General features: G+C 36.1%; 1 protein-coding gene across 7 annotated transcripts in view; it reads right to left on the reverse strand.

The window, feature by feature from the left end:
• The window catches only part of DPY19L1 (dpy-19 like C-mannosyltransferase 1), a 141985-nt gene that overhangs the window by 87540 nt on the left and 27032 nt on the right, over positions 1-27413 (reverse strand). For all 7 annotated transcript variants that reach the window (XR_005369693.1, XR_005369694.1, XM_038557319.1 and 4 more), the window contains exons 7-8: positions 10586-10643; positions 334-425 (exon numbers count right to left, since the gene is read on the reverse strand). Coding sequence is in view for 5 of the 7 variants with exons in the window: in XM_038557319.1 (XP_038413247.1) it covers positions 334-425; positions 10586-10643 (150 nt within the window). In the remaining 2 variants the exon portion in view is untranslated. The remainder of the gene's footprint in view (positions 1-333; positions 426-10585; positions 10644-27413) is intronic.

Here is a 27413-nt window from a genome sequence, read left to right on the forward strand (position 1 = left end):
CCCTCTTGCCTACTTTTGGGAAGCTGTGGTGGTGGCCTAGAATGACTTGGGGAAGTGGAGATGGTGAAGTAAAAGCACATTTGCTGCTCCTCGAGCAGCTCTGTGGGCCATTAAGAAAAAAAGGAAGAAGACTAGAATGCAGATGAAGGAAATGTTTTTGGTAGTAAATATTTTGAAGTTCCATGCTTAAAATAACCATGAATTCAACCTAGCAACACCATTGCAAGTTTTTCATTACATTGACTCTTTTTATTATGGAAGCTTAAAAAATCCTAGCTTAAGTTACTCAGTGCAAAATCCACACACAGGAGACCTAAGGTAAATCAAAGTTACCTGAGAATATGAGTCACAAGCAACATCTGAAGGACGAGGAATGGATAGGAGAAGCTTTCGCGGAGAGGTGGGGTCCACATCACACGAGTGCACTGAAAACAAAATTCATTGCGTACGGTCTATTTGCTAAATTTGTTAAGTAAGACATAATAATCGAAGGCAGCTACTCATACACACAAAAAAGTTTTTTCACACATAATTTAAATGGTAAGTTGGAAAACAAGCTGTTAGGTTTTCCACCAACAGCAAAACCGCAAAGTGAGAAGGAAACATTATTGAGAGGAAGACACACACAGCAGAAGATCTTGTGAAATATTAACATGAATTGTCAACACCAAATACCAAAAAAATTCAACTAGAGCCTAAAAGGAAGGTACGGAAAGTACCAGCAAGAAAATGTTCTGCCAAAATCAAAAACATTTCACTTGAATTTGTTGTATAAGCCAGTCTAGTTTGTCTCCTTCCACTTGAATTTCAGCAAAACTATCCATAACCAATACTTCAAAACTCTTTGTAGTCATCAATGTTAAAATTTCTATTCACAAGGCTGCTAAAAAAAAAAAAAAGTGCTCCTCCATTTCTGTTTTTATTTCATCTTTCCCCAAGCTACCCTCGTCTGCCAAAATTTAAAAGTGGCAGAGGGGATCAAATAAAAAAATAACAAAAGTGCTAAAATGTCATGTACCAACTCTACTGAAGAACTCGTTTTGACCTTAACATTCCATCTCATTCCTTCTCTCCCTCACCCTCTGCGTCTACCTCCACTCACATGCACTCTAAAATAAATAAAATCTTTAAAAAAAAAAGTTCTATCCCAGTTTTAGTACTCTATCATTTTTTTTCTGCATCTATACTAAATAATAAGTCTATCTTTCAATTAAAGGAACACTGCATTGGATGAAATATAAAGTCAGATATTACTATTACTAAGCTAGTCACATTAGAAGAAATCATTACATCTTTCAAGTCAAGCAATTAAAGACTATATGGAATTACAAAGACCACAGTGGAAATAAGCACTTCCTTTATTTTAGCTGTACCTCAGACTATTAGATTTTTCTACTATTGCTCTGGAAAGTTTGATCCAATTTCCTTTTTTTAACTAAAATTCACTATCCCTGATGAAATTTAACATAGATATCTATTTATAAGTGAGCTATACAGACAAGAAAATTCTGAAAAGATTGAAAAAGTCTTTTTTAAATGCATATTTGTTGTTACTGGAATACAATTTTAAAAATCTGTTTACTAAATTAACTAGAAATTTCAGTATGATAGTGGAGATACATAAACACAATTTATAAAGCTATCGATTCCTATGCAAAAACCAAGAAGAAAATATTTAAACTATATATTGAGAATTTTCTTCATATAGACTGTTCACTCACATTTATTTTTTTACCCAAATCAACTATGTTGCCATCTCTTAGAAACTTGCTTCTTTTAATAGCTGAAGTCACTCAATTCTCTAAAACTAAATTAATGTCCTTTGTAAAGTAGCATGAGAAGGACAAATTACAGAATTGAAACCAAGAACAAGGTCTTTTGCCTCTACAATGTTGAGTGAAGGAATGCAAATATATGTGAAAGTGCTTCTTATGGTTTCAATAACACAACGTGCTTTACTAGATCTACAAACATAATTGTTGGCTCAGATGACCCCTGTAACTTGAAAACAGTATACAGATTTGCTTTAATCATACTTTAAGTTTCAACAAATAATTATTTTTCTTTAATTATAATACAGTTCTCAATATAAATTGACAGGTCAAAATGCCAATGCCTTCTAAAGGCATATTCTTGAAATTTAGGAATTAAAGAAGGGAATAAATGTGTGAATCCTTCACAAAGGGTTACACGACTATATGAAACAGTCAGACAAAATACAAGACATTCCTGAAGTGTGAAAATGAACACAATGAAAATCTCACTGTTTATTTAAACTACCCTCTTACACAGTATGCAATTTTTACCACACATTTCAGAGCAATGAATAATGCTGCAGCATAATACTGCCTGGGTATTGACGAGAACAAGCTCCTATTTTACACTTAGGAAAGCCAGATTTACTCCAGAATCAAAAAGCCAAGGAATTTCAGCAATAAGTAGCTTCATTTGTCAAGCTCTACTTTCAAATAGCTCACTTACACTATTAGAAATCTATCATAATCTAATATACTTCTCTTCGTAATCTAAAACTAAATAGGAGTACAACTAACTCCTGAATTATAAATTATAGTTAGTAACAAACAGATCATGATTAAGGTTAGGCCCAAGAGTTTTGACTAGAGCTGATATTTGTAGGGTCAGTCATAAATTGTTGTTGGTATAATGTTTAGGTTTAAAACAAATTATCCCACTTCTGAATGCTACACAGCCTTATTAGTTATAATACTGCTTTATATAACTTAATGTTAATTATAATATTGTGTTAGACCTTGCCCTTAAAAATGCTTTCAAAAAAGATTTGTGGCCACCATGGGTTTGGCTACTCCTCTGCAGAGAATGGTATAAGCATAAAAATTTTATTATCCAGATGCTAACCATAAAAAAGCTAGGTGTAACAGCCATAGTTTGACCATCTCCTCCTTGATGTTACTTAGGGTAGTCCCACTGTTTACACAGACCTTTAGCTTGGTGTGGGCTTTGTGGGGCTGATGGGTGTTGTACCCTGATAATAAGTCAGATAGCTTTCTTTGAGTTTTTGTCTCTTTTTGTACCATGTACTGATATGCTGCCCAATTAACCAGTCAGTCATATACATCAATTGAACTTGTAACACAATTTTGGCTCAATAAGAATTAATACTGCAATAATATATGACTGCTATTAAGTTCTATCTTTACAAAGAATTTCTGCCAATTCTATGAAAAGAAACACATCTTTTTTTGTCTCTGGACTCTCAGAATATCAGTATATACTATTTTAAATATATGTAAAACTTCTGCAAACAGTAAACTCTGTTGGAAAAGCATTTGAATTACATTTTCATGCCTCTATCTATTGTTACAATGACTCAAACTTGACCATTTCCTACTCATTCAAAATAGAAAATACATCTGACAAAATGCTATCAATATCATCTCCTTTACCTTGTGATTGCAAACTACACCTCACAATGTTATCGAGAATCAGAACTGTCTATAGTATGAAAGTATTAGTCAAGACACAAAGGCAGTATAAACTACAACAAATTATTTTAATTGTATTATCAAAGTGACAGAGAAGGAAAAATAATTCAAGTAACTTTTGAACTATTTAATTTTTGAACTGTGACTAGAATATACTCAGAAGAATAATGTTGAATATACTCTTAGAAGAAAAAGAATTGCAAAGAAATCTCAAGCCTTACTTAGTAAATTTGTTGTTGGTAGCAGGATTAGTGTACCAATTTAGAAACTATTTTGTGTGTATTCTAAAATGAAACAAATAAGTAAATTCATTTAAATCGGGGTGAGGAGAAATATAAAAATATGGGGAGGTAAAGAAGAACTCTATGATAACTATTGGAGGAATCAGTATAAATTAATGATTTTTTAAAAGTATATTTACTGGCTTTCTGCTGAAAGGACCTAAAAGGAATTACACCCAAGTACCAAGGGTACACCAAGGACCTCTTTGTGGTCTCTAAATACCATTTCCAAGGGTCCAAGGGTCCTTGGAAAACAGTGGATTACACATCTGGGGGCAAGAAAGTGTAAGGCAATCCTGAAACATCTTTTTGATTTTTCCTCGAGAAAAAGTGTTCAAAGACTGATGGAGACATATCAAAGGCACAGAACAGTACCCAAAAAATCCATAAAATACTAAAGAATTAATCTAACATAAATATATTTCATCATGTCTACAACTCAGTTTTAATGGGTTAGAAAAATGTCTGTGGTGTGTAGGAGTGTGTATAAGAGAGAGAATACACAAATGTGGGAAAATATTAAAACTGGCCAAAGAAAGTGAATCTGGAACTTTTGTGTAGACTTTTAATTTTTCAAAGTCAAAAGCTAGAAAAAAAAATACAGAAATGTGTACTTTTGTGGTACTGCCTTTTTAGGACAAAAATTATAATGGAATTAGATATAACCCAAAAGAAGATATAGAACATCTGTTGGCTCTACATTAACACCTGGGAACAACTGCATAATTTAGGTATGGACCTGCCACAAACAGTCTTTGCTGGTACCAGATATAATACAGATAGACTTTTAACAACATACACGGAAATCTGGAAAAGTCAAAACACAAAAATAAATCTTTTTGATAACATCCCCCTCCTCTACCAATCCTGAACATCCCCCACCCCACCCCTAACACACACACGAATTTGGCAGAATAAGCAGTAGTGGGGGAGAGCCAGAATGCAGAGAGATCTCACAATCTCCCACACTCCTCAGCTTCCAGAAACTTGCTGAAGATGAATCCAGAGATGGACGGAAACAAACTAAAAAGCTGAAAACTATCCCCGTCTCAATTCAAATGCTGGTTAAGATCAAAGAGCTAATACCAGGGCTGAGTGTCTAGGAAGCTGGAGACTGAGCCAAAGAGCAGAGATCTCCTTAATTCAAACTGGAAGTAAAGTAAAACAATGAAAACTGCAACCCTGTCCAGCTAAAGCAGGACTCATGGTGAGATCCAAATGCTCAGCCCCTCACCTTCCATTCTAACACAGGAAAAAATGTTCCTTCTCTGAGAAAAAGAAAAAAGCAAGTGAAAGCAATTATTTACTTCCAGTTTTATCATTTTTTATACATGTCTTACATAAAATAGAAAGCTATGAGACATTAAAACCCACAATCAAGAGTAAATTCTAGCCAACAGAACTAAATTCTTAGATAATGTGTCTGTTGGAATTAACAGACAAGGACTTTAAAATAACTATAATAATTAGGTTTAAAATGTACAGAAAAAGAATAGGTGAACAGATGGGAATTTTCTACAGAGAAATGGAAGCTCTAGAAAAAAAATGAAATTCTAAAATCGAAATTTGTATCTTAAATGAAAAATTCATTGGACTGAGTAGCAGACTGAACGTATCAGAATAAAGTATCGGTGAACTCAGGGATATGGCAAGAGAAAACACCCAAATAGAGACAAAGATAAAAAAAAAAAAAAAAAAAAGGAAGGAGTATCAAAGCCCAAAAGGACAACATCCAAAACTGAACATACATGGAATGAGAATCCTCAAAAAAGAGAGACAATGGGAAAAACAAAATATTTGAAGAGAAGATGCTGACTAAAAATTTTCCAAAACAGATTTAAAAAAAAAAAAATCAACCCATAGAAAAAAGATGTTCAATGAGCCTGTTAAACAGGGCATGTACTAAGAAGACCACATCTAAATTTATAACCATCAAACCAAATATAAAAAGAAAGTCTTCAAACCATCAGAGAAGACACATTACATGCAGAGTAACAATAAGAATGGTAACTGACTTCTCATCAAACAATGGAAACCAGAAGACAATAGAATGACATTTAAAGTGCTGAAAGGTAAAGCTACCAACCTAGAATTCTCATCCAGCAAAAATACACTTCAAAAAAGAAAGGCAACATACAGACATTTTTAGACAGGGAAAAGCTAAGAGACCTTGCTGGCAGCAGATCTTGACCACAACACTAAATAAAGTTCTTAAGACGGAAGATAAATTATACCAGATGGAAACCCAGACCTGTAGGATGAAAAATATCACTGACACCCAAACACAGGTGTCCAGATGTGAAGGATGACTAGGTGGTAAAAAGGAGGGAAGTATGAGGGGAATAGGAAACAGTATGTATAAAAGCCCTGAGGAAGGAAAAGGAGTGGTCCTTTCTGGGAACTAGAGAAGGAAGGACAGTGGAATTGAAACTTAGAAAAGAGCCTGGTGGGCAGCCCAGGTGGCTCAGTGGTTTAGCGCTGCCTTCATCCCAGGGTGTGATCCTGGAGACCTGAAATCAAGTCCCATGTCAGTCAGGCTCCCTGCATGGAGCCTGCTTCTCCCTCTGCCTGTGTCTGTTCCTGTGTGTGTGTGTGTGTGTGTGTGTGTGTGTGTGTGTGTGTGTGTCTCATGAATAAATAAATAAAATCTTTTAAAAAATTTTTTGGAAAAAAAAAAAAAAAAAGAAAAGAAAACATCCTGGACAATGGTGAGAGCCAGCAGGGCTCAGGTCACAAAGGGAGCTGTAGGCTCTTCTACTCCATTTATAGGCAGTTTTCAAATCTAAGCAATAGACACATTCCTATCTAAGATCAGCACAATCTTTTTTTTTTTTTTGGGGGGGGGGGACTTTTGGAGTTTATGCAAGTTTAATATAAATTCACAAATCCAAAGTACACCTCTCAATAGCCTTAATAAATAATACAACTTGCACTCATACTATTTTCCAAATTAATGTAAAAAATAAGTTAAGCCACACCACTCTTCTGCATGTAACCTTCCAATGGCCTTTCCACCTCTCCAAATGAACTGTACAATGACCAACAAGGACTACAGAAATGGCTCCTTCCACAACCCACCTCCCACTTTTAACTGGCCTCATCCCTTCCACTTTCTGCTCCTGTCACAATGGGGAGCTCTTGCTACTCCCCCAAATAAGCCAATATTCTCCCATGGTAGGTAGATGGTAGAAGATGGTCCCACCTTCACAGGATTATCCACAAGGGCAGGGATCTTTGTTTTACTGAGTTAATAACATATCCTCAGCATCTACAAGTACCCTGCAAACAATTAGCCCTCTATATACACTGTTTTAATCCAGCCAAATAAAAGGAAGACCCAGAATAAAATGTCCTGGCCAAAAGGTTACCCTCACAAGAAAAGGAAGAAAGAAAGGAAGGAAAGGACGGAGGGAAAAAGTAAAAGGAATAGAGAAAGAGAAAGAGAAGAAAAAAAGTTTCATAAATTAGCAAGGAAAGATCTCTGTACTTTTGACTTGTAAAAGATAAACTGTGGTGTTATCACTGAAATTCTATTCCCCTATCTGAATTACCTGTGTTGAGAGAAGTTTGGAGAGATTCATGGTTAATCAGGAAACCTAGAATTCTGTCCCTGCTTCACAACCCTGAGCCAAACACTTAACCTTTTAGTGCTTCCAATTATTATGCAAACTGGAATATTATTATTTACTACTTATCTACCATACAAGAACATTCAACCGATTAATGAGGCTGTTTTCAAAGTGTTCTAAGAACTGTTTTCCAAACCTTACACAAATAACATAACTATGTCAATAATTAATTAGGAACATGTACATTTATAATTTCATTATCTTAGTTCAGTTCAAAAATCTTTAAGAAACTAGTATGGGTCAGAAATACGTTATGGGTAATAAAAAAAAAGGTTAATTAGATATGCCTCGATAGCAAATCTTTCATATACTACTCTGAATTACTTTTTTTTTTGGTTCCAAAAAAAAAAAAGGATTTTCTTACCCATATGTGCCTATCTTTTTATCTGTGAGCATGTGAGCATGTTTTATATAAAACACCATCAGTCGTGCTTGGTAATAACTTATAAAATCTCACCATGAAAATGTTAAACAAACTTATTTCACATATAATGAATTTTTTAACAGTCAAAAATTAAAGAAAAATATTATATTTCATTTTTTTCATATACTCCTCTAAATGCTTTTTAGTCAGGATGCTAAAAATCCTGCAGCATCCAGCCGTGCAGCATACATTGGATCTTATAATAAGGAAGGATTCAAAAGGCAAAGCAAAACTGTTAGTTTTCATCTTAGCAATAACTCTCAATAGTGACAGGGTCAACATTTAATAAAAAAAAAAGCTCGACAAGGGAAAAATATCAATATAATTTTTATTATGAAACATATAACCTCAATATTATTAATCATTACTATGAGCAATTAATGAGTCCTTCACTGCTTCTTCACAGGTTTCAGATTTGAAGGTTTTCAACTTCTGTTTTATATTTTTTGATTAATCCTTTTATACCATACATCTTGTAGTTCTTTAAGGCCCTAAATTTTCCCTTGTAAAATCATCTGAGTGAAAGAATATTTTCAAAAGTACATCATATTCTATCTTAGACTCAAGCAGAGAGCAAATTGAATGATGGAAATAGAACTTAAAGGCAAGTAACATTTCACAACTATTTTTTGGTATGTAAATCACTCACATGATTAAAATACCTCTCCTAAGAAAGAGGGTAGGTACCACTTAGTAAGCCACCAGCAATTGTAATTAGCACAACACTGTGATACTCTAGCAAAATTCACTAAATGCGTGAATGGGTACTACCAGAGCAGATGCTTCTCTGATATATGCTTTGGGCAACATTTTTTAAATCCAGAAAAAAATAGAATTTGACAATCTTGCAGTCTGAAAACTAAAATAAATATTAAATTATTTAAAAAATGGTTTCAGATACTTCAATTCTCACCCTTATCTTACCCAAAATTATAATTTATTCCCTCCATTTTAATGTCTTTACTCCAAATGGTTACTTTTCTACTCTAAAGCTAAGTTCTGACATTAAGTACAATTACCTACTTGACTATTTCAGTAAAACTTCAATTCTAATTCCAATTACATTTAGTTTACCCTTTCTTAAGTAGAAAGTAATGTCTAAGCATATTTAAACACACCAAGTAGCTGAAAGGTATAAAAAAAAAGTCTATCAACCTGAAAAATGATCTGAATAGTCCAAATTTCATTGGTATAAACTGAAAAGACTTCGTAAGGAATGATGTGAGCTACATGAGGATTAAAATTATAAGAAAAACATAAAATCAGGAATTGACAAGCTCTAATTGAGGCTGAGAATAACACAATAGACCTTTCTGTTTAACAGACAGTCATCTTTAAACTTCACCTTCGCTTCAAATTTTTCTATAATCTCTTTCCTCCAACATCTTATTGTGAACTCAATGCTCCTTTCCTCTATTGTTAAGTTGTTATTTCTGATCTCTTAGGTCATTCTCACAGGATCTGTGCCTCCACATGCTCTGTGGTCCACGCTATGACATTGAGAAGCATCCAGTCAAGAAGAGGCCAAAAAATTATTTTTTGCTCAGAAGTCAGACTAAACCATATTGTAATGATTTGTCTCAAATGCCCTAATCTATAAGGCCACTCTTAGCTTTAAATTTCTGTGATTCCAAACACTAAACATGTATTAGTTCAATATCCATTAGTAATCCACTGAACAATTAAAAAAAGTTCAACCTTGACTCTACAGTTAAGTTTTAGTATGATTATTCTCAGAGCTTTATAACGTGCATATTCAAAAACTACACATACTGAGTTTATAAATGCATAAAAGTATTAAGTTGCTTCACACAAAAAAGCCAACCATTCTTATCTTTCTCTCATACAAAATTTACCATGAAAGAAAACCAGGTAGACATATATTAATATTAATTCATTTACAATTACGATTGATTTGGTGGAAAGAGGTCACTGGCATCTTGAATTTTTATTAGAATTTAATCTAAACTAAGTTATTAATAATAATAACACAAAGTAACAGTTACCTAGTAGTTACTATGTGCCACACTTTGTTCTAGCAACTTTACACTTATGAATTCATTTAAACCCCCAATAATCCCACGAGATATGTGCCATCATTACACCCATTTACAAAGAGGAAACTAAGGCAAGTGAGATTAATAATTTGCTCAGGTCACAGAGCCACTAAATGGCAAAGCCAGGATTTGAACACAGGTAGTTTAGATCCAGAGTTGATACTTTTTAGAATAGTGTTCTCCTTAAAAAACTCTTGGATATGTGCAAGTTTGGAGGTATAATATAATTAATATTCTGCAAAGGAGACTTAAAAATACAACCAAGTTTAATAATATGCATTAAAATAGAAATATACCATATAACTCCTAACAAAAAGTTATCCCCACCCAAGGAAATTAACTATATCCATGGCAGACTTATTTCCATTATAGCTGAACTTCACAATTTCAGCTATAAACATGAACTTTCACAATTTTAAATTACATAAAGAATTGATGCAGACGCACTTATTACTTCAAATCACTAAGAGATTAGTATATCACATAAAAGATATAACGTTCATGAAAACTTCAAATAAATGCGTGTTAGAATTTGAATTAAAATAAGACCAAACATTTTAAAAATGCTACTTTAGACTAAATTTAAAGAAATTAAATTTTAAAAAGAAATCTGTAGTTCTGGAAGTAAAATCTATAATTTTGAAAAGTATTTGACTACTTAGAAAAAGAAATTTGTATTTCTAAAAGTACAATCCCCTGAAGATTTTAAAAGTATTTGTTGACTACCTACCTCTCCATGATTGAAAAAGAAGCACAGCACTGTAACCAGGCCTCCTAATCGGCTGCCGCTGGAAAAGAGGATAGAAAACATAACTCAAATAACAAAAATGCAGGTCAATCCTAATGAAACCTTGAAATAATATGATAAACTTCTAGTTCTACACAAAGTAGTAGCCACACTAGAATTCTACTATGCTTATTTATAAAAGTTTATTCCATTTATCATATTAGTCAAAATAAGTTTCATTTCTAAAAAGCCATCTTCCATTTTCAAAATATACCAAAAAAAAAAAAAAAAACCCACACAAACTGACAGGCAATAAAAAATTGTGATTAGTCATGTTACTGGGCATCATGTAATCTCATTGTTCGTTTCTTCTTTCTTCCTTCCTTCCTTCCTTTCTTTCTTTCTTTCTTTCTTTCTTTCTTTCTTTCTTTCTTTCTTTCTTTCTTTCTCTCTCTCTCTCTCTCTCTCTCTCTTTTAATTCTTTAGTGACACATATTTATTTGTGTCCTCCAGCAGTTCTCAAACTATTTTTCTAGGGAAACATGACACACACTCAGGAAAGAGAAGAGAAGTGAAGAAAAAGGCTTCGTGGTCATAAAGGTAGAAAACATCACACTGACTCTTGCTCTTGGAAATTCAGAAAGCAAGCCAGCACATTAAAGATTTAATTAATTAAGCATTTCCCAAACCCCATCCCAAGCTACTTTCCTAAAGAACATGCTTGGAGAACACTGGTTTACAGGCAAAATTTTATCTTTCGTCGGTTTTAAAAACTTGTAAAAGTACACAAATATCAAAATATTACCACCAGGCTTCTAACTCTAGCTAAGAAATCACAATCCCATAGTTTGGCAGTCCTAACAACTAAACCTTCATTTGTTTAGGTAAGAGTAATGCAGGTCCTCCCCACCCCCTCTTCCCATCCTGGACAGAAGCATCTGGATAGGGGAAGGAGGGCTGTTTTAGGTTTGTTCCATCATTTTTTTCATCTTTACTCTTGAGGTCTTCTACTCTCTTCAGCTCATGCTGTCTTCTCACTATTTTACCCAAATATCCTTCCTCTGTCTAACCACCCAACAAGCATATGTAGAACATAGACAATCCAGGGAGGTAACAAGGAATCAGACACAGGTATTCTAGGTCATGCTACTTACTCCTGGGGATGTAGGAGTAAGGAAACACAGAGGAGGTACAGGAGATGGCAGGGCTAATCCATGCAGCCAGCACACATCCCCTCCTCCTCCCTCCCAAGAGATGGGGAGGGCTGGCAGCCCCAGCAAAAGTGGTCAGTCAGCCTTGGCACAAGATAAGGGTTAAGTCTGCATGTTCAGTGGAGTTTAGGGAGTTGCCATTTCCTCTACAGAATCTTGAGCCCCTTGCAGCTCTAGAGAAGAGATAGCAGTGCTAAAAGTTTGAGGAAAGGGGGGTTGTCTGAAATACCACTTGCATTTAAGGACAGAGGTAATGAGGGAAAACAGAAGAGCTGCAGAGCCATCTTAAGGGATCACAGGAAGCTGGAAGGCCACAAATTTACAGGACACTATTAGAACAACTGTGTGATTTTTCTCTACTGATTATCAGCCTGGACTAGCACAAATGTAACACAAAGGGACAAAGAAATAGCACATGGACCAGAAAGTGGCTGATAGCACTGAATCCTTAGACATGAGAAAGAATAGGTTCCTCAGGCCCTCTGAGCACCATGAGGAGCTCAGGTGGGCATCTTCATGGGAGCTGGTGGGACCAATTAACAGAAATAACATGGCGGCCTTCCAGAAAGAAATAAGAAAACATAACCACAAGTTATGATGAATCATAGAAATAAGAGGGACACATAAGGGAGCCAGAATGTCATACAGACCAGAGAGCCAAAGGCAGGGCTCTGCCCTCAGAGGCACTGCATATCTTAGAAAAATCCGCAAACAGGCCAATGCCAGGCTTCATGGCAAGTCATAAGACATTAAAGAAGTGTGAGTTATGGGTTTAAATAACCAGTAATATTTTGAACTTACTCCAATAAGAATAATGCAAATGTCTATATATTTTAAAAGTTGGGTTTCCTCATTGCCACTTCTTCCAATCCTATTCACTTAAGATAATCAATAACATTTGTGTGCGTCCACCCTCCTAAATCTTTCTCTGTACCAATACAAATATATATTTTAATGTGATCATGCTATTAACACCTCTATGAAATTTTTTCCTTTTCTAATTAATCGATTATAAAGATTACTCTTAATCAATACACATAACCTAAGGCACTCTTAATAACAGATGTCAAACGCTGCATAGTACAAATGGACTATAATTTATCCGGTCCTTTCCCTATTATTGAACATTTTTTAATTTCTTACTATGACAAAATCATGCTAAAATAAATATCCTTGTACATGTAAATACTGGTGCTTTTAGTTCTATAGGACAGACCTAACTATGAGACTGCCAAGTCAAAAACTGAATTTTCCAGAAAATGCTATACCAGTCCACACACACCCATAACACAGCATCTGATGGGCCCAAACCCTTTTGTATTTTGCCCATGGGATAAGTAGAAACTTTTTTCTCACTGCTATTTTGATTTTTACCTCCTGCCTACTAATACAAGGCATCATTTTAATGGGTTTTGGGGACAATATGCATTTTCTCTTTTGTGAAGTGCCTGTTTACATTCTTGTCCATTTTTCTACTGGATCATCTGTTTCACTATTCAAAGATTAAGGGTATCCACTTTTTTACTGCCATATGTGTGATTAAGCCTTTTGATATAAGCTATGGTATATTTTGCCAAAAAGAAATTTTAAGCTTTATGCAGTTAAATGTCAACACTTTCCTTTATTTCTTCTGCAATTCCCTGTCTTATCTGTGAAGATCTTTCTTACCTCAAAATGACACAGTGTTCTAAAATATCTACTAGTAACATTATATTTTACATTTAAATCTTTCATCCACAGAAATGTATGTGTAAAACCCTAATTTTGTTCTCTTTGAAACCGATAGCCAATTATGCTAATACTATTTATCAAATAAACATTCCTTTTTCCAGTGTAGTGAAATTCAGCCTTTATCATACATTAATTTCTCACAATACTAAAATCTGTTAATTCTAGTCAGTTGATTTAATTCTGTATTTTCTATATCACAATGTTTTCATTACTATAGCATTATAGTAATCTTAACAAATGATAGGGAAAGTTCCCCACTCATAAGTGCTCTTTTAACATTTTTTAAGGTAATTTTAACCACTGCCCCTTCCTTCACACAAATAAGTGTTGGATTCCTGATCAGAATGTCATTAAATTTGCATATAACTTTGAAAGAATTGTCATTTATATGATGGTAAGTCTGCCCATTTGATTGGATAGTAGGTATCTCTCCATTATTCAATTCTATTCTTTATTCCCCCCCCCCCCAATTCTATTCTTTAAATAAAAATGTTATGGACAAGCAAGAGAGCCACCAGATATCTAGAGCTAAAACTTCTAAAAATACAGGGATATGATAAAATCTGATCATTGTAAAATCTCATTACATGAGATGTAAAGTATTTAACACTTTGAGACTGTGGCAGGTGATATAAGCTTAAGAAAACACACCAAGGATTTGAATGAGATAATAAGCTCAATTTTATGAATATAAGTAGTATTTTGACTATACAGAGAACATACATAATTTTTTTTAAGTTACCTGACTGTAAAAACACCTCATCCTCTGATTATAATCCAAAACAACCTACACATGAGATTGAAATACATGACCACCACCACCACTTTGGGTAATTAATGTAAAATTCTTTTTAAAAAATACCCTGAACAGAGAGTCAAAACTAAAATTTTGTGATTAAAATTTTTATGATTAAAATTTTAATTTTTTTTTAATAGCAGAGTGAAGATAGGGATGGGATAAAAAAGAAGACACGGATAGGAGAATCACAAGTCCAGTTTCCGAACCAAATCTCATGATAGGGTCTGCTCAAGAAGTCTTCCACCCTCACTCAATGTCCATAAGACCCATGGGGCTCTGGGACTGAACATTTTCCCAAAGGCAGAACCAATGTGACAACATTCCCTTTTCACCAAATAACCATAATATAGGTTATGGCCCAGCATCTTCCATGAACACAGACAGCTCTGCTTAACTAACCAGGGAGGCAGATGTTCTGGTACACATTCATACCCTGCATAGCCAGGAGGGGAGAACAAAATTTGCTTATCTCCAAAGAATATATGAATTACAATCATTTTGAAATGATGTGACTTCCAATAAATCTAAAATAGTGCCCCCAGCATTTACCCCACCCCAATCCTTACAGACTATCACATAAGTCATTTTATTTTGCTAAACAGAAAAGATGTAATAATCAGGAAACTTAAGACTGATTTTCTTTTCCCCATTACAGTTGATCGTTGATATTTCAGCATTCCCTAGTGGTTAAAAAAAAAAGCTTCTTCTACAATATTACCTCTATCAGAAAATATGAAGGCTCCTATTGTGCAAATTTTAAAATAGTCTAAGTTCGCACATTAACTCATACATCTCCTTCACCTTTTGAGTCTTGATTTCCTCAGGTATAAAATGAAGGAGTAAGAATGTAAACGATCTTAGGAATACTTTTCAGTTCTGACATTTAATAATTTACAATTCTCTTCTTTCTCACATCTTTAAGTACATGGATTCAAATCAATCATCATATTTGGGTCAGCTTAGTTAATCACTGACACTTGTACCTCTATTTACCAAAAAATAATAAAACATACTAAGTTCAACATTCAAGGAGAAAAAATAATCATAGTTAATTCAAAATGTTATTAAATAACTCTTGGAGTGAGTTAAATGAAATAACTTTTGTTGTATGAATGCTTATGAAAGAGAAAATGAGAGAATAATGTGGAAATAACTGAATTAAGAGAATTCCGATCTCAAGTTTGAGATGTAAAGTATAAGCACCTTGCTAGACAGGTGAAAAAATGCCCAGCAGGCCTGCTGAGAGCTGAGCATTTTCCCTTAAACTTACACGTGGATCCTCTGGCATCTCTGAAGCATTAAAGAAAGGCACAGAGAGTAAAGGTGAGGAACAAGAATGACAATCAGGAAGGCTAAGAAAGGTCTCAGCTTAGTTTTTCCAGTCTATTACAGGCAACTAATTAATGCCTTTAACTCTTGCTGGGGCCAAGAAATAGAATTATTTACTAGAACTTCCTAGTTCATCATGGTAGCTCACATAGTGCCTAATACTGGACCTGAGCCTTGCTACGGCACAGAATCTAAAGGTATCGGAGTAGTAAATGAAAGCGTAAAAATTATCCAATCAAAAGTTGTCAGGCATTCCTTTGGCAGGGGAACTTTAAGTCAAACACACCACATCTCACATCACTACTATCCTTGATCACTGACACAGGATCCTGCTCATTATCAGCGCCATGTGTTCAGTGGAGCCTCTACTGTGACCCAACCACCACAATACTTGAGTCCCCATCCAGACCTTTAACTGTGCCCTCCAGAACCTCCATTCCATGCCTCTACTCAGATGCTTCCCTCTCCTCCTTCCTTGAAACCTCACCATCCTCTGAGAAGAAGTTTCCCTTCCTCATGCCACCATTCCCCTGTATGGCTCAAGGCCCAGAGGTAAGGCCAGCAGCCTCCTCTATTGCTACTTTCAGACACCGTGCAGGACCCTTTGTGAGAGCCTACTCCTCCAAGCTCATTTCTTACTTGCCTCCTCACAGAAGTTCTCTCCCAACACTCCAGCTCATTCCCCATACAGCTGTTCTCCCTCATCAAGGGCATGCTTAGAGTCTTAACTCACAGAGGCTGCATCCAGGGTTCCCTATTCCTCTTTTCCAATCCCTCTATTGCACTGAGGTGGCTTTTTGAGAACTTTTTAATGATCCTTTTTATGAACTTCTCCAGATTTAATGTCTGCTGCTCTGTATCACTGTGGCTACTCTGATCTGTCTTTGATCTCTTCCTCCCCTTGAATATTTACCTTTCTCTGTCTCCAAAGCATCTCAGCTCTTGTCAGAAGAACCTGCCCATTGTTTTGAAGACATAGCTAGTCATCTGAAAATGCCTTTTGTTCCACAAGAGGAACCAACCAGTAACTGAGCATAATGTATTAATCTTCTTTATTTATCTACTCTTATTTTCTTTGTTATTGAAGGTTCATGTTTCTTTGATACCAGAAAGGATTTTTAACTACTTTATTTCTAGATGTGTTCCAGATGCCCCGAAGGCCTGGTAGATTAGTCTATATGCCAAATCTTCCCTTTAATTTTGCTCATTAACATTCTCCTTTCTATCCTGAATAGTGATAGTGAATAGTCATAGTTAATGTAACCAGTTTTTCTATTTTCTTCTCATGATCCAACCCAACTTATGTATGAAATGACTCAGTGTGGCAGAACAGAGTAGCTTTCCTTATCAGTTCTTTGTATCAATGTACATCTCCCCCTTCCCCAATCTGTTTTAAGGCAAAGGTGAACTTCTTATTCTTTATGCCAATTTTGTTTTGCTTCCATTGTTTTGAGATTTTTCTGTTGTTCATGCTTCATTAAGACAAAAACAAGCATTATTATTTATGCAGACTGGATCTTTGGCTAACAATGTCTTAAATAAACTATGAATTACACCAGTTCAAACTTTTCAGTTCCATGTTATTGTTGCAGGGTTTTTTTTCCTTGTTTTTTTGTTTTTGGAACGTTCTATTAACTTGGCCTGCTAGCACATCTTTAATCATTTGGTCTAACAGTTGTATATGAATATTTAAAAGATAAGTATTTCTCTTCAGTATTCATAAACTGATGGAAGTTATTGGTTGAAAATATTGGCATCTTTTCTCTATCCTTTTTTAGGTCATTATCTCAGCAAATGACACTAAACCACACCGTTTGCTGCCCAAATCTGACGCCTAGGAGAGATCTATAACTTTCCTGCTATATCTGTTTCCTTAGAGTTACACCTTGAAGTGCTAGATATATATTTCTTCAGTAAAAAATAAACTTAAGACTGGAATCTGGAGGGGAAAAAAGGGTAGAATCTGCAAAGGAAAAACTTCAGACGAGTCCACTAAAAAAATATTTCTGAAATTGGTAAAATGCTAATGAAGCTTATATGATAGATAATATTTTATTTTTGTGCCTTTCACTAATAGCAATCAAAAGCTAAGGGTTTTTTCCCAATAATTTATTTATTCATTTCTTTCAATTAAAAACTATTTTCTGAAAGGAAGCATTATTTTATTGCAATCTCACATAGGAGCCATTGCCTCTTAACTTGGGTATTCTCCCTTCTACTCAATCACTTCTTAAAAATTCTATAATCTTGCATTCCAGTTAGCTTATGAAACACTTCACCTCCCTATTACAACCCTGAAAAACCTTTGTTACATTAAATTTTCTTTTATATCTAAAGGCACACCAAAGAACTGGCAGTCACTCTAAGTTCTTCCCACATCATTTATTCAAATTATATAAAAACTCAATGCTAACAGGTTCCACCCACGATTTGGAGCTTCCATACAGCTTTTCTGTCCTCCAATTTCAATCATGACAGCCTAGGATAACCAAACAGCTAAGGAAAACTTTTGACATGGCAGATGAAGACCAAAAGATTAAAAAAAGCAAACTAGATATCAAATTATTTAGGGAAGAAAAATAATCATCAGTATTCTCAGACAGAAAGATACTGAATCCCCAAAACAGAAATAAAATACTATTTTTGAAGGACAAACATTCTCAAAAATTAAAAGGTAACAAATGAAAAACTGAATAGAAAAATTGGAAAAATAAAGTCGACAAAATTTCCTAGAACATAGAATAGCAATATTAAAAATGGAAAAAATATATGAAAATTAGAGGATCAGGAAATGCAATATCCAAATAACAAAAGTTCAGAAAGACAAAACAGAAGGAATGAAGTAAGTGAAGAAATAAACCAAGAAAATCTCCCTGAAATTAAGGGCATAAGGTACAAGACTGAACCCATCACACATCCAAGATAATAAAGGGGAATAGATCTACGTGAGACATACTGTGAAATTTCAGAACCATGGAGACAGAGAAGATTCTACATCTTTCAGAAAGAAAGGAAAGAAAAGGTCACATACAAAAATTTAGGAATCTGAATAATTTAGGAATGCCTGAACAGTATCACATGAATGAACAACAGTGTGACACCTTCAAAATTCTGAAGGAAAACAGTTTCCAATCTGGAGTTCAATATTCAGCAAAACTGGGCAGCCCCGGTGGCGCAGCGGTTTAGCGCCACCTGCAGCCCAGGGTGTGATCCTGGAGACCTGGGATCGAGTCCCATGTTGGGCTTCCTGCATGGAGCCTGCTTCTCCCTCTGCCTGTGTCTCTGCCTCTCTCTCTCTCTCTCTGGGTCTCTCATGAATGAATAAATAAAATCTTAAAAAAAAATATTCAGCAAAACTATCAATCAAATATGAGGACAAAAGAAAGATATTTTCAAATAACAAGGCTTCAAAAATTTACCTCCCATCAACTTACTCTCAAAAACTCCTAGAAGAAATACCAGAATGAAAAAATAAACCAAGACAGAGGAATACACAGGATATGGCACAAGAGATCCCATTATAGGAGAGCAATGAAGGAACTCTGGACAGTGAAGGAAATGCCAAGGTGACAGATGTCTACCAAACAATAGAAAGCAGTCAGTCCAGAACCAAGTACTGACTCATGCCCAGATCCTCATGTTTTATTTAACCCAAGAATAATGCCCCAGTGAGCTTGGACTAGATTGTTGTCTATATTTTGTCTTGGCTTCTACATGCCTTCTGTTGGCATCAGCTAAAGACACTCATTTCACCTACAGGAATTTTTCTGCTTTGGTATGCTCTTGAGAGCCAGGGTAAGTAGTAGTGAATTTGGAAACAGGGGACATCTCTTCTCCTCCCTGGTGTTGGACCAGGCCAACACTACATTTCTTTCAGATCCCTGGGCCAAATGAGTCCTACATTCATCCCAGGACTAGCTCATGACCTTGCCTACTGATGCCCTAGGGAGTCGGGCTCCTGATTAAAAACACATACATGATTTCTGAAACCCAACTATAGACAGTTACAATGTTTTACCTGACAGGCCTCACTGAGACAGCCACCCTACCCACACACTTGTGGTTCATGGCCAGGACAACGCAGCCTCTGGGGACTCAGGATACCCTGGCCAGTCAAGCCTTTCAACATCTCTGCATTCCTAACCCTAGCACCTTCATTCTCAGGTCTCATTATCAGCGACTTTGGGCAGAGGTCCTCTTCACATGCCTCTGCCAATAGCTCCTTAGGGAGGGGTAAGAGAGGGCAACTCTGAAGACACTTTTCCCCAGTCTGACTCCATAGCCAGTACTTTTCCATCTCTGGCCACCTTCCTTTCACCCTTCCCCTTCCTACCTCAGGGTCCATAAAACTGCTAGAGCCTTTTGTTGAGGGCTTCCTCAACAGAGATGACCCCCGTGTCTACACCGATCCCTTGATTCTCAACCAAGGGAAATTGGACCTGGGGGGGTCTGTGTTTTCCCATTTTAGAATCTTGTTACACCATCACAGTAAGTGATGAAAGGCTTAACTCTTTCGCTTTTGGCCTGTTGCTTTAACAGACTACACCAATACCTGGCAGTTCAGCTCCCTCTCCTCGCTCAGCTGAGCTCCTAACAGTCCCTGAAAGTTTCCCCAGGGAACCCTCCTCCCTGCAGAATAGAGACTTACACACACCAAGTCTTAAGCAAGTGGCCTCCAGAAACCATTAGTCTGTAGCTGAAACATGTCAGGGTATCCTATGAAAAAAAATAACTGCAATCATGAATTAATAATATGGCATTTAGAAAATAATTAACATGTGTTTTATTTCTAAAAACACCAAAATACAAAGAATTCCAGAAAAAGAGGTACAGCATGAATACGTTGTATTTGCAAAAACATCTGACTTCATCTCAAGTCAGAGCTTGGCAGCCCGGTCTCATTTCACCATTTGGCTGTGTTTTCTATTTTCTCTTCCACTTCCATTTTTTGTGAAATGGATTGGCTTATCTGACTTCAGAAAACTTATAGCTGTACTATTTTAAAAGAAATATACTTCTGGAGTAAAAATGTCATACTCAATCTGCCTGTAAATTTATATAATACAAATTATAAAAAGATTCTAACCACAATTATAGATATCCTCCTCTTTATTCTTAACCCACATGTTAAGAAGTCTGCAGCTTCATCCCACTTTATAAAGTTAGAAGGGTGACAAAACTAACCACCAAGGAAGAAAACAATAAGAACTACCTAGCAATTTGAGACCTCCTAAAATACTCATGTCAAGAACATTTTAAAATATGATAAAAAAAAAAAAACTGATAGAGGACAAGTGACAGAAGACTTTATTCCACACAATATAAGCCAGGATCACCACTGGAATCTAATTCACACACCCGCCCTCAAGGCACAATGCAATAGTCAAGACTCCCTGGAACACCAGGGGCTCTAAATGTAGGAGAACTAGATGCTCATTTGGGACTGGGAAGAAATGAGTTTAGGATGTGTTTGAGTAGAGCTAAACTGATTATTCAGGGTTAAAAAAACACCCACAAACAGAGCAAAGGGAGAGCTACAGAAATGAAAATATGTGCCACTACTGTGGTGTCTATATCCAAGCACAGCCACATAAGGCAGACCACCCCAGGTGGGCCAAGAGCCAAGTGACACCCGAAGGGGCCAGCCAGGGCACAAAGCGGTCAAGTGGGTGAAGCTGAAATAGGCTGTAGCCCTCAAAACCAGGAAGAGAAACCAAAAACAGCTGCTTAGAAAGACTCAAATGCTTTTTTTGTTTTTTTTGAGATAGAGGAAGCACGCATGAGCAAGCGAGCAGGAGGGGAGGGGCAGAGGGGGAGAAAGAATCTTAAACAGGCTCCATACCCAGCCAGTGCAAAGCCAGATGCAGGGCTCAATCTCATGACTCTGAGACCATGACCTGAGCTGAAATTAAGAGTCAGCTGTTTCACCGACTAAGCCATCCAGGTGCCCCAAGATTCAAATGCTTTTAAGGTAAAGCCACTCCCTCTTACTACCCTAAGGAGTGGTCTAGATTATTTTTTTACACTGCAACTACAAGAAATGAGACTTTACACTACAACTCAGCACATGCATGTCTATACATACATATATAATAAACAACAAACAGAAGTTTCTCTAAATAACACCCATCTGAAAAGAGCTGTGTACTCTGCTATTTACATGTATAATATTTCCTTTTTCATGTAAAAAAAATTGGTGGACCAAACCCACTAAATTGATTCTAAAATTGTCCTGTAGTTTGACAGCATGGCGAAGTGGTCCCCGGCTAACTTGGGCAACAGGTGAAAAGTCAACGGTCTCATGAGATCAGAGTTCAGCTTGAATGCCATCCCTCTATTGACCAAAGTTCTGATTTCCCGCCCTGGCTTTGGAACAGTCCCAAACCACCCAAGGTCATTCATCAACCAGCCCAACCCATTTCTTCCATCTTCATCTTCTACAACCCTGTCAATAATCTGCATCCTAGCAAAACTGATCCACTTTCCTCCTGGGATGTGGAATCCCTGCCTCTCCCTGGGATTCTTTTCTCCTCCATCTATTCAAAATGCTCTGATCCTCCAAGGCACAGTTGAAGCAACCCCCAACACAGAACAAATTTCTCTTGCCTCCAACATTATAAGCACTTTATCCTTGCTCTCTGACTCCCATTTACACACACCCAGCACCACCTCAATCTCCCACCTCACCCTACCACATGCTTCCAAAACCCAAGCATGCCATCTCAAAAAGAAGCCCTTGGTCTATACTTCTTATTGACTGGACAAATGCACATCATCTCCTACAAAGGGAGAAAACTGCTGGCTGGGGACTTAAGACTGAGAAATCTTGGATCAGGGCCCAAACCACCAAGAACCTCTCAAACAAAACCAGAGCAGAAAATTTTGTACCTCTGCAGAAAATTTTGTACCTTTGCCCTTTGAAACAATGGTTATAACAAGCATTATAAGAAAATGATACTGACTGTTTAGAAATTCTTCTTTCAATTTCAATTCTTTCAATTCTTTGTTCAAAAAGTAGCATAACTCTAGATCAGCAATTTAGCAACATTACCATGTTCCATGTTTTAACTTCTCTTACTCAAAATCAAATCTGCCAAGTGTAATGAAGCTATCCATTAGTACTTAACAAAATGATAGATCCCCCTGAAGGTAGAGACCTCTGCTTGCTTTCTTTCAAGTCAGCTTCCTCTTCTGATTTCCATATACTTTTGGTTAAGTAATCTTTGTGTCTTATTTCAAAAACAAAATTTTCCACCTCATCTTTAAATCATGCATTTTAATTTCAGTCTCCAGCAACATAATTAAAAGAACTTTCTTATAGCTAAATCAGAAATATTAGCATCAAAGTGTCTTAAATCTATATGCAAATATACTCTAAATTGATCTTCTAATAACTTCCTCATTTGACAAATATTTATCAAGTAACCATTATCTGCTCAAACATTGAGCTAGGAATGCAGTAGATCTTTGAGGTACTAAACTGAAAATGCCATACTTCCAAAGCAAAGATAATGAGATAACAGCAGATTCAAACTCATTAACCCAAACTGAAAATCACATACTTATGCTCACACTACTGTACTACAAAAGATCAGTAAGCAATAAGAAAGAAAATTCTAAAGATATTCTCAAGGTAAAATAGTTCAAACAAGTATACAGTGTAATAAATTGTCAAAAAAAAAAAAAAAGAAGAAAAAATGGAGAGGCGGGGCAAGATGGCAGAAGAGTAGGATCCCCAAGTCACCTGTCCCCACCAAACTTCCTAGAGAACTTTCAAATCATCCTGAAAACCTATGAATTTGGCTTGAAATTTAAAGAGAGAACATCTGGAATGCTACAGTGAGAAGAGTTCATGCTTCTAACAAGCAAAATGACTAGAAGGAAAAACTCACCTCAAAAGAAAGAATCAGAAACCGTCCTCTTGCCCACAGAGTTACAAAATTTGGATTACAATTCAATGTCAGAAAGCCAACTCAGAAGCACAATTATAAAGCTACTGGTGGCTCTAGAAAAAATCATAAAGGACTCAAGAGACTTCATGACTGCAGAATTTAGATCCCATCAGGCAGATATTAAAAATCAATTAAATGAGATGCAATCCAAACTAGAAGTCCTAACGACGAGGGTTAACGAGGTAGAAGAACGAGTGACAGAAAACAAGTTGATGGCAAAGAGGGAAACTGAGAAAAAAAGAGACAAGCAATTAAAAGATCATGAGGATAGATTAAAGGAAATAAGTGACAGCCTGAGGAAGAAAAATCTACGTTTAATTGGGGTTCCCGAGGGCGGCCGAAAGGGACAGAGGTCCAGAATATATATTTGAACAAATCACAGCTGAAAACTTTCCTAATCTGGGAAGGGAAATAGGCATTCAGATCCAGGAAATAGAGAGATCCCCCTCTAAAATCAATAAAAACCGTTCAACACCTCAACATTTAATAGTGAAGCTTGCAAATTCCAAAGATTAAAAAAAATAAAAAATAAAAAATAAAAAAATAAATATATAAAAAATAAAATAAAATAAAATAAAATAATACAATAAAATAAAATAAAATAAAATATAATAAAATAAAATAAAATAAAATAAAATAAATTCCAAAGATAAAGAGAAGATCCTTAAAGCAGCAAGAGACAAGAGATCCCTAACTTTTATGGGAGAAATATGATTAACAGCAGACCTCTCCACAGAGACCTGGCAGGCCAGAAAGGGCTGGCAGGATATATTCAGGGTCCTAAATGAGAAGAATATGCAACCAAGAATACTTTATCCAGCAAGGCTCTCATTCAGAAAAGAAGGAGAGATAAAGAGCTTCCAAGACAGGCAGCAACTGAAAGAATATGTGACCACCAAACCAGCTCTGCAAGAAATTTTAAGGGGGACTCTTAAAATTCCTCTTTAAGAGGAAGTTCAATGGAACAATCCACAAAAACAGGGACTGAAGAGGTATCATGATGACACTAAACTCATATCTTTCAAAAAAAAATAAAAAATAAAAAATAAAAATAAACTCATATCTTTCGAATGTAACTCTGAATGTGAATGGGCTTAATGACCCCATCAAAAGATGCAGGGTTTCAGACTGGATAAAAAAGCAGGACCCATCAATTTGCTGTCTACAAGAGACTCATTTTAGACCTAAGGACACCTCCAGCCTGAAAATAAAAGGTTGGAGAACCATTTACCATTCAAATGGTCTTCAAAAGAAAGCAGGGGTAGCCATCCTTATATCAGATAAACTAAAATTTATCCCGAAGACTGTACTGAGAGATGAAGAGGGGCACTATATCATACTTAAAGGATCTATCAAAGAAGAGGACTTAACAATCATCAATATATATGCCCCGAATGTGGGAGCTGCCAAATATATCAATCAATTAATAACCAAAGTTAAGACATACTTAGATAATAATACACTTATACTTGGTGACTTCAATGTAGTGCTTTCTACACTCAATAGGTCTTCTAAGCACGTCTCCAAAGAAACAAGAGCTGTAAATGATACACTGGACCAGATGGATTTCACAGATATCTACAGAACTTTACATCCAAACACAACTGAATACACATTCTTCTCAGGTGCACATGGAACTTTCTACAGAATAGACCACATACTGGGTCACAAATCAGGTCTGAACCAATACCAAAAGATTGGGACTGTCCCCTGCGTATTCTCAGACCATAATGCCTTGAAATTAGAACTAAATCACAACAAGAAGTTTGGAAGGACTTCACAGACGTGGAGGTTAAGGACCATCCTGCTAAAAGATGAAAGGGTCAACCAAGAAATTAAGGAAGAATTAAAAAGATTCATGGAAACTAATGAGAATGAAGATACAACCATTCAAAATCTTTGGGATACAGCAAAAGCAGTCCTGAGGGGGAAATACATCGCAATACAAGCATCCATCCAAAAACTGGAAAGAACTCAAATACAAAAGCTAAGCTTACACCTAAAGAAGCTGGAGAAAAAACAGCAAATAGATCCTACACCCAGCAGAAGAAGAGAGTTAATAAAGATTTGAGCAGAACTCAATGAAATAGAGACCAGGACTGTGGAACAGATCAACAAAACCAGGAGTTGGTTCTTTGAAAGAATTAATAAGATAGATAAACCATTAGCCAGCCTTATTAAAAAGAAGAGAGAAGACTCAAATTAATAAAATCATGAATGAGAAAGGAGAGATCACTACCAACACCAAGAAAATACAAACGATTTTAAAAACATATTATGAACAGCTATATGCCAATAAATTAGGCAATCTAGAAGAAATGGACGCCATTTCTGGAAAACCACAAACTACCAAAACTGGAACAGTAATAAACAGAAAACCTGAACAGGCCAATAACTAGGGAAGAAATTGAAGCAGTCATCAAAAACTTCACAAGACACAAAAGTCCAGGGCCAGATGGCTTTCCTGGGGAATTCTATCAAACGTTTAAAGAAGAAACCATACCTATTCTCCTAAAGCTGTTCGGAAAGATAGAAAGAGATGGAGTACTTCCAAACTCATTCTATGAGGCCAGCATCACCTTAATTCCAAAACCAGACAAAGACCCGACCAAAAGGGAGAATTACAGACCAATATCCCTGATGAACATGGATGCAAAAATTCTCAACAAGATACTAGCCAATAGGATACAACAATACATTAAGAAGATTATTGACCATGATCAAGTAGGATTTATCCCCTGGATGCAAGGCTGGTTCAACACTCATAAAACAATCAATGTGATTCATAATATCAGCAAGAGAAAAAAAACAAGAACCATATGATCCTCTCAATAGATGCAGAGAAAGCATTTGACAAAATACAGCATCCATTCCTGATCAAAACTCTTCAGAGTGTAGGGATAGAGGGAACATTCCTCAACATCTTAAAAGCCATCTACAAAAAGCCCACAGCAAATATCATTCTCAATGGGGAAGCACTGGGAGCCTTTCCCCTAAAATCAGGAACAAGACAGGGATGTCCACTCTCACCACTGCTGTTCAACATAGTACCGGAAGTCCTAGCCTCAGCAATCAGACAACAAAAAGAAATAAAAGGCATTCACATTGGCAAAGAAGAAGTCAAACTCTCCCTCTTCGCAGAGGACATGATATTCTACATAGAAAACCCAAAAGACTCCACCCAAGATTGCTAGAACTCATACTGCAATTTGGCAGCGTGGCAGGATACAAAATCAATGCCCAGAAGTCAGTGGCATTTCTATACACTAACAATGAGACTGAAGAAAGAGAAATTAAGGAGTCAATCCCATTTACAATTGCACCCAAAAGCATAGGAATAAACATAACCAAAGAGGTAAAGGATCTATACCCTAAAAACTACAGAACACTTCTGAAAGAAATTGAGGAAGACACAAAGAGATGGAAAAATATTCCATGCTCATGGATTGGAAGAATTAATATTGTGAAAATGTCAATGTTACCCAGGGCAATTTAGACGTTTAATGCAATCCCTATCAAAATACCATGGACTTTCTTCAGAGAGTTAGAACAAATTATTTTAAGATTTGTGTGGAATCAGAAAAGACCCCCGAATAGCCAGGGGAATAGTGAAAAAGAAAACCATAGCTGGGGGCATCACAATGCCAGATTTCAGGTTGTACTACAAAGCTGTGGTCATCAAGACAGTGTGGTACTGGCACAAAAACAGACACATAGATCAGTGGAACAGAATACAGAACCCAGAAGTGGACCCTGAACTTTATGGTCAACTAATATTCGACAAAGGAGGAAAGACTATCCACTAGAAA

The sequence above is a fragment of the Canis lupus genome, chromosome 14, assembly GCF_011100685.1.
Source record: "Canis lupus familiaris isolate Mischka breed German Shepherd chromosome 14, alternate assembly UU_Cfam_GSD_1.0, whole genome shotgun sequence".
NCBI lineage: Eukaryota > Metazoa > Chordata > Mammalia > Carnivora > Canidae > Canis > Canis lupus.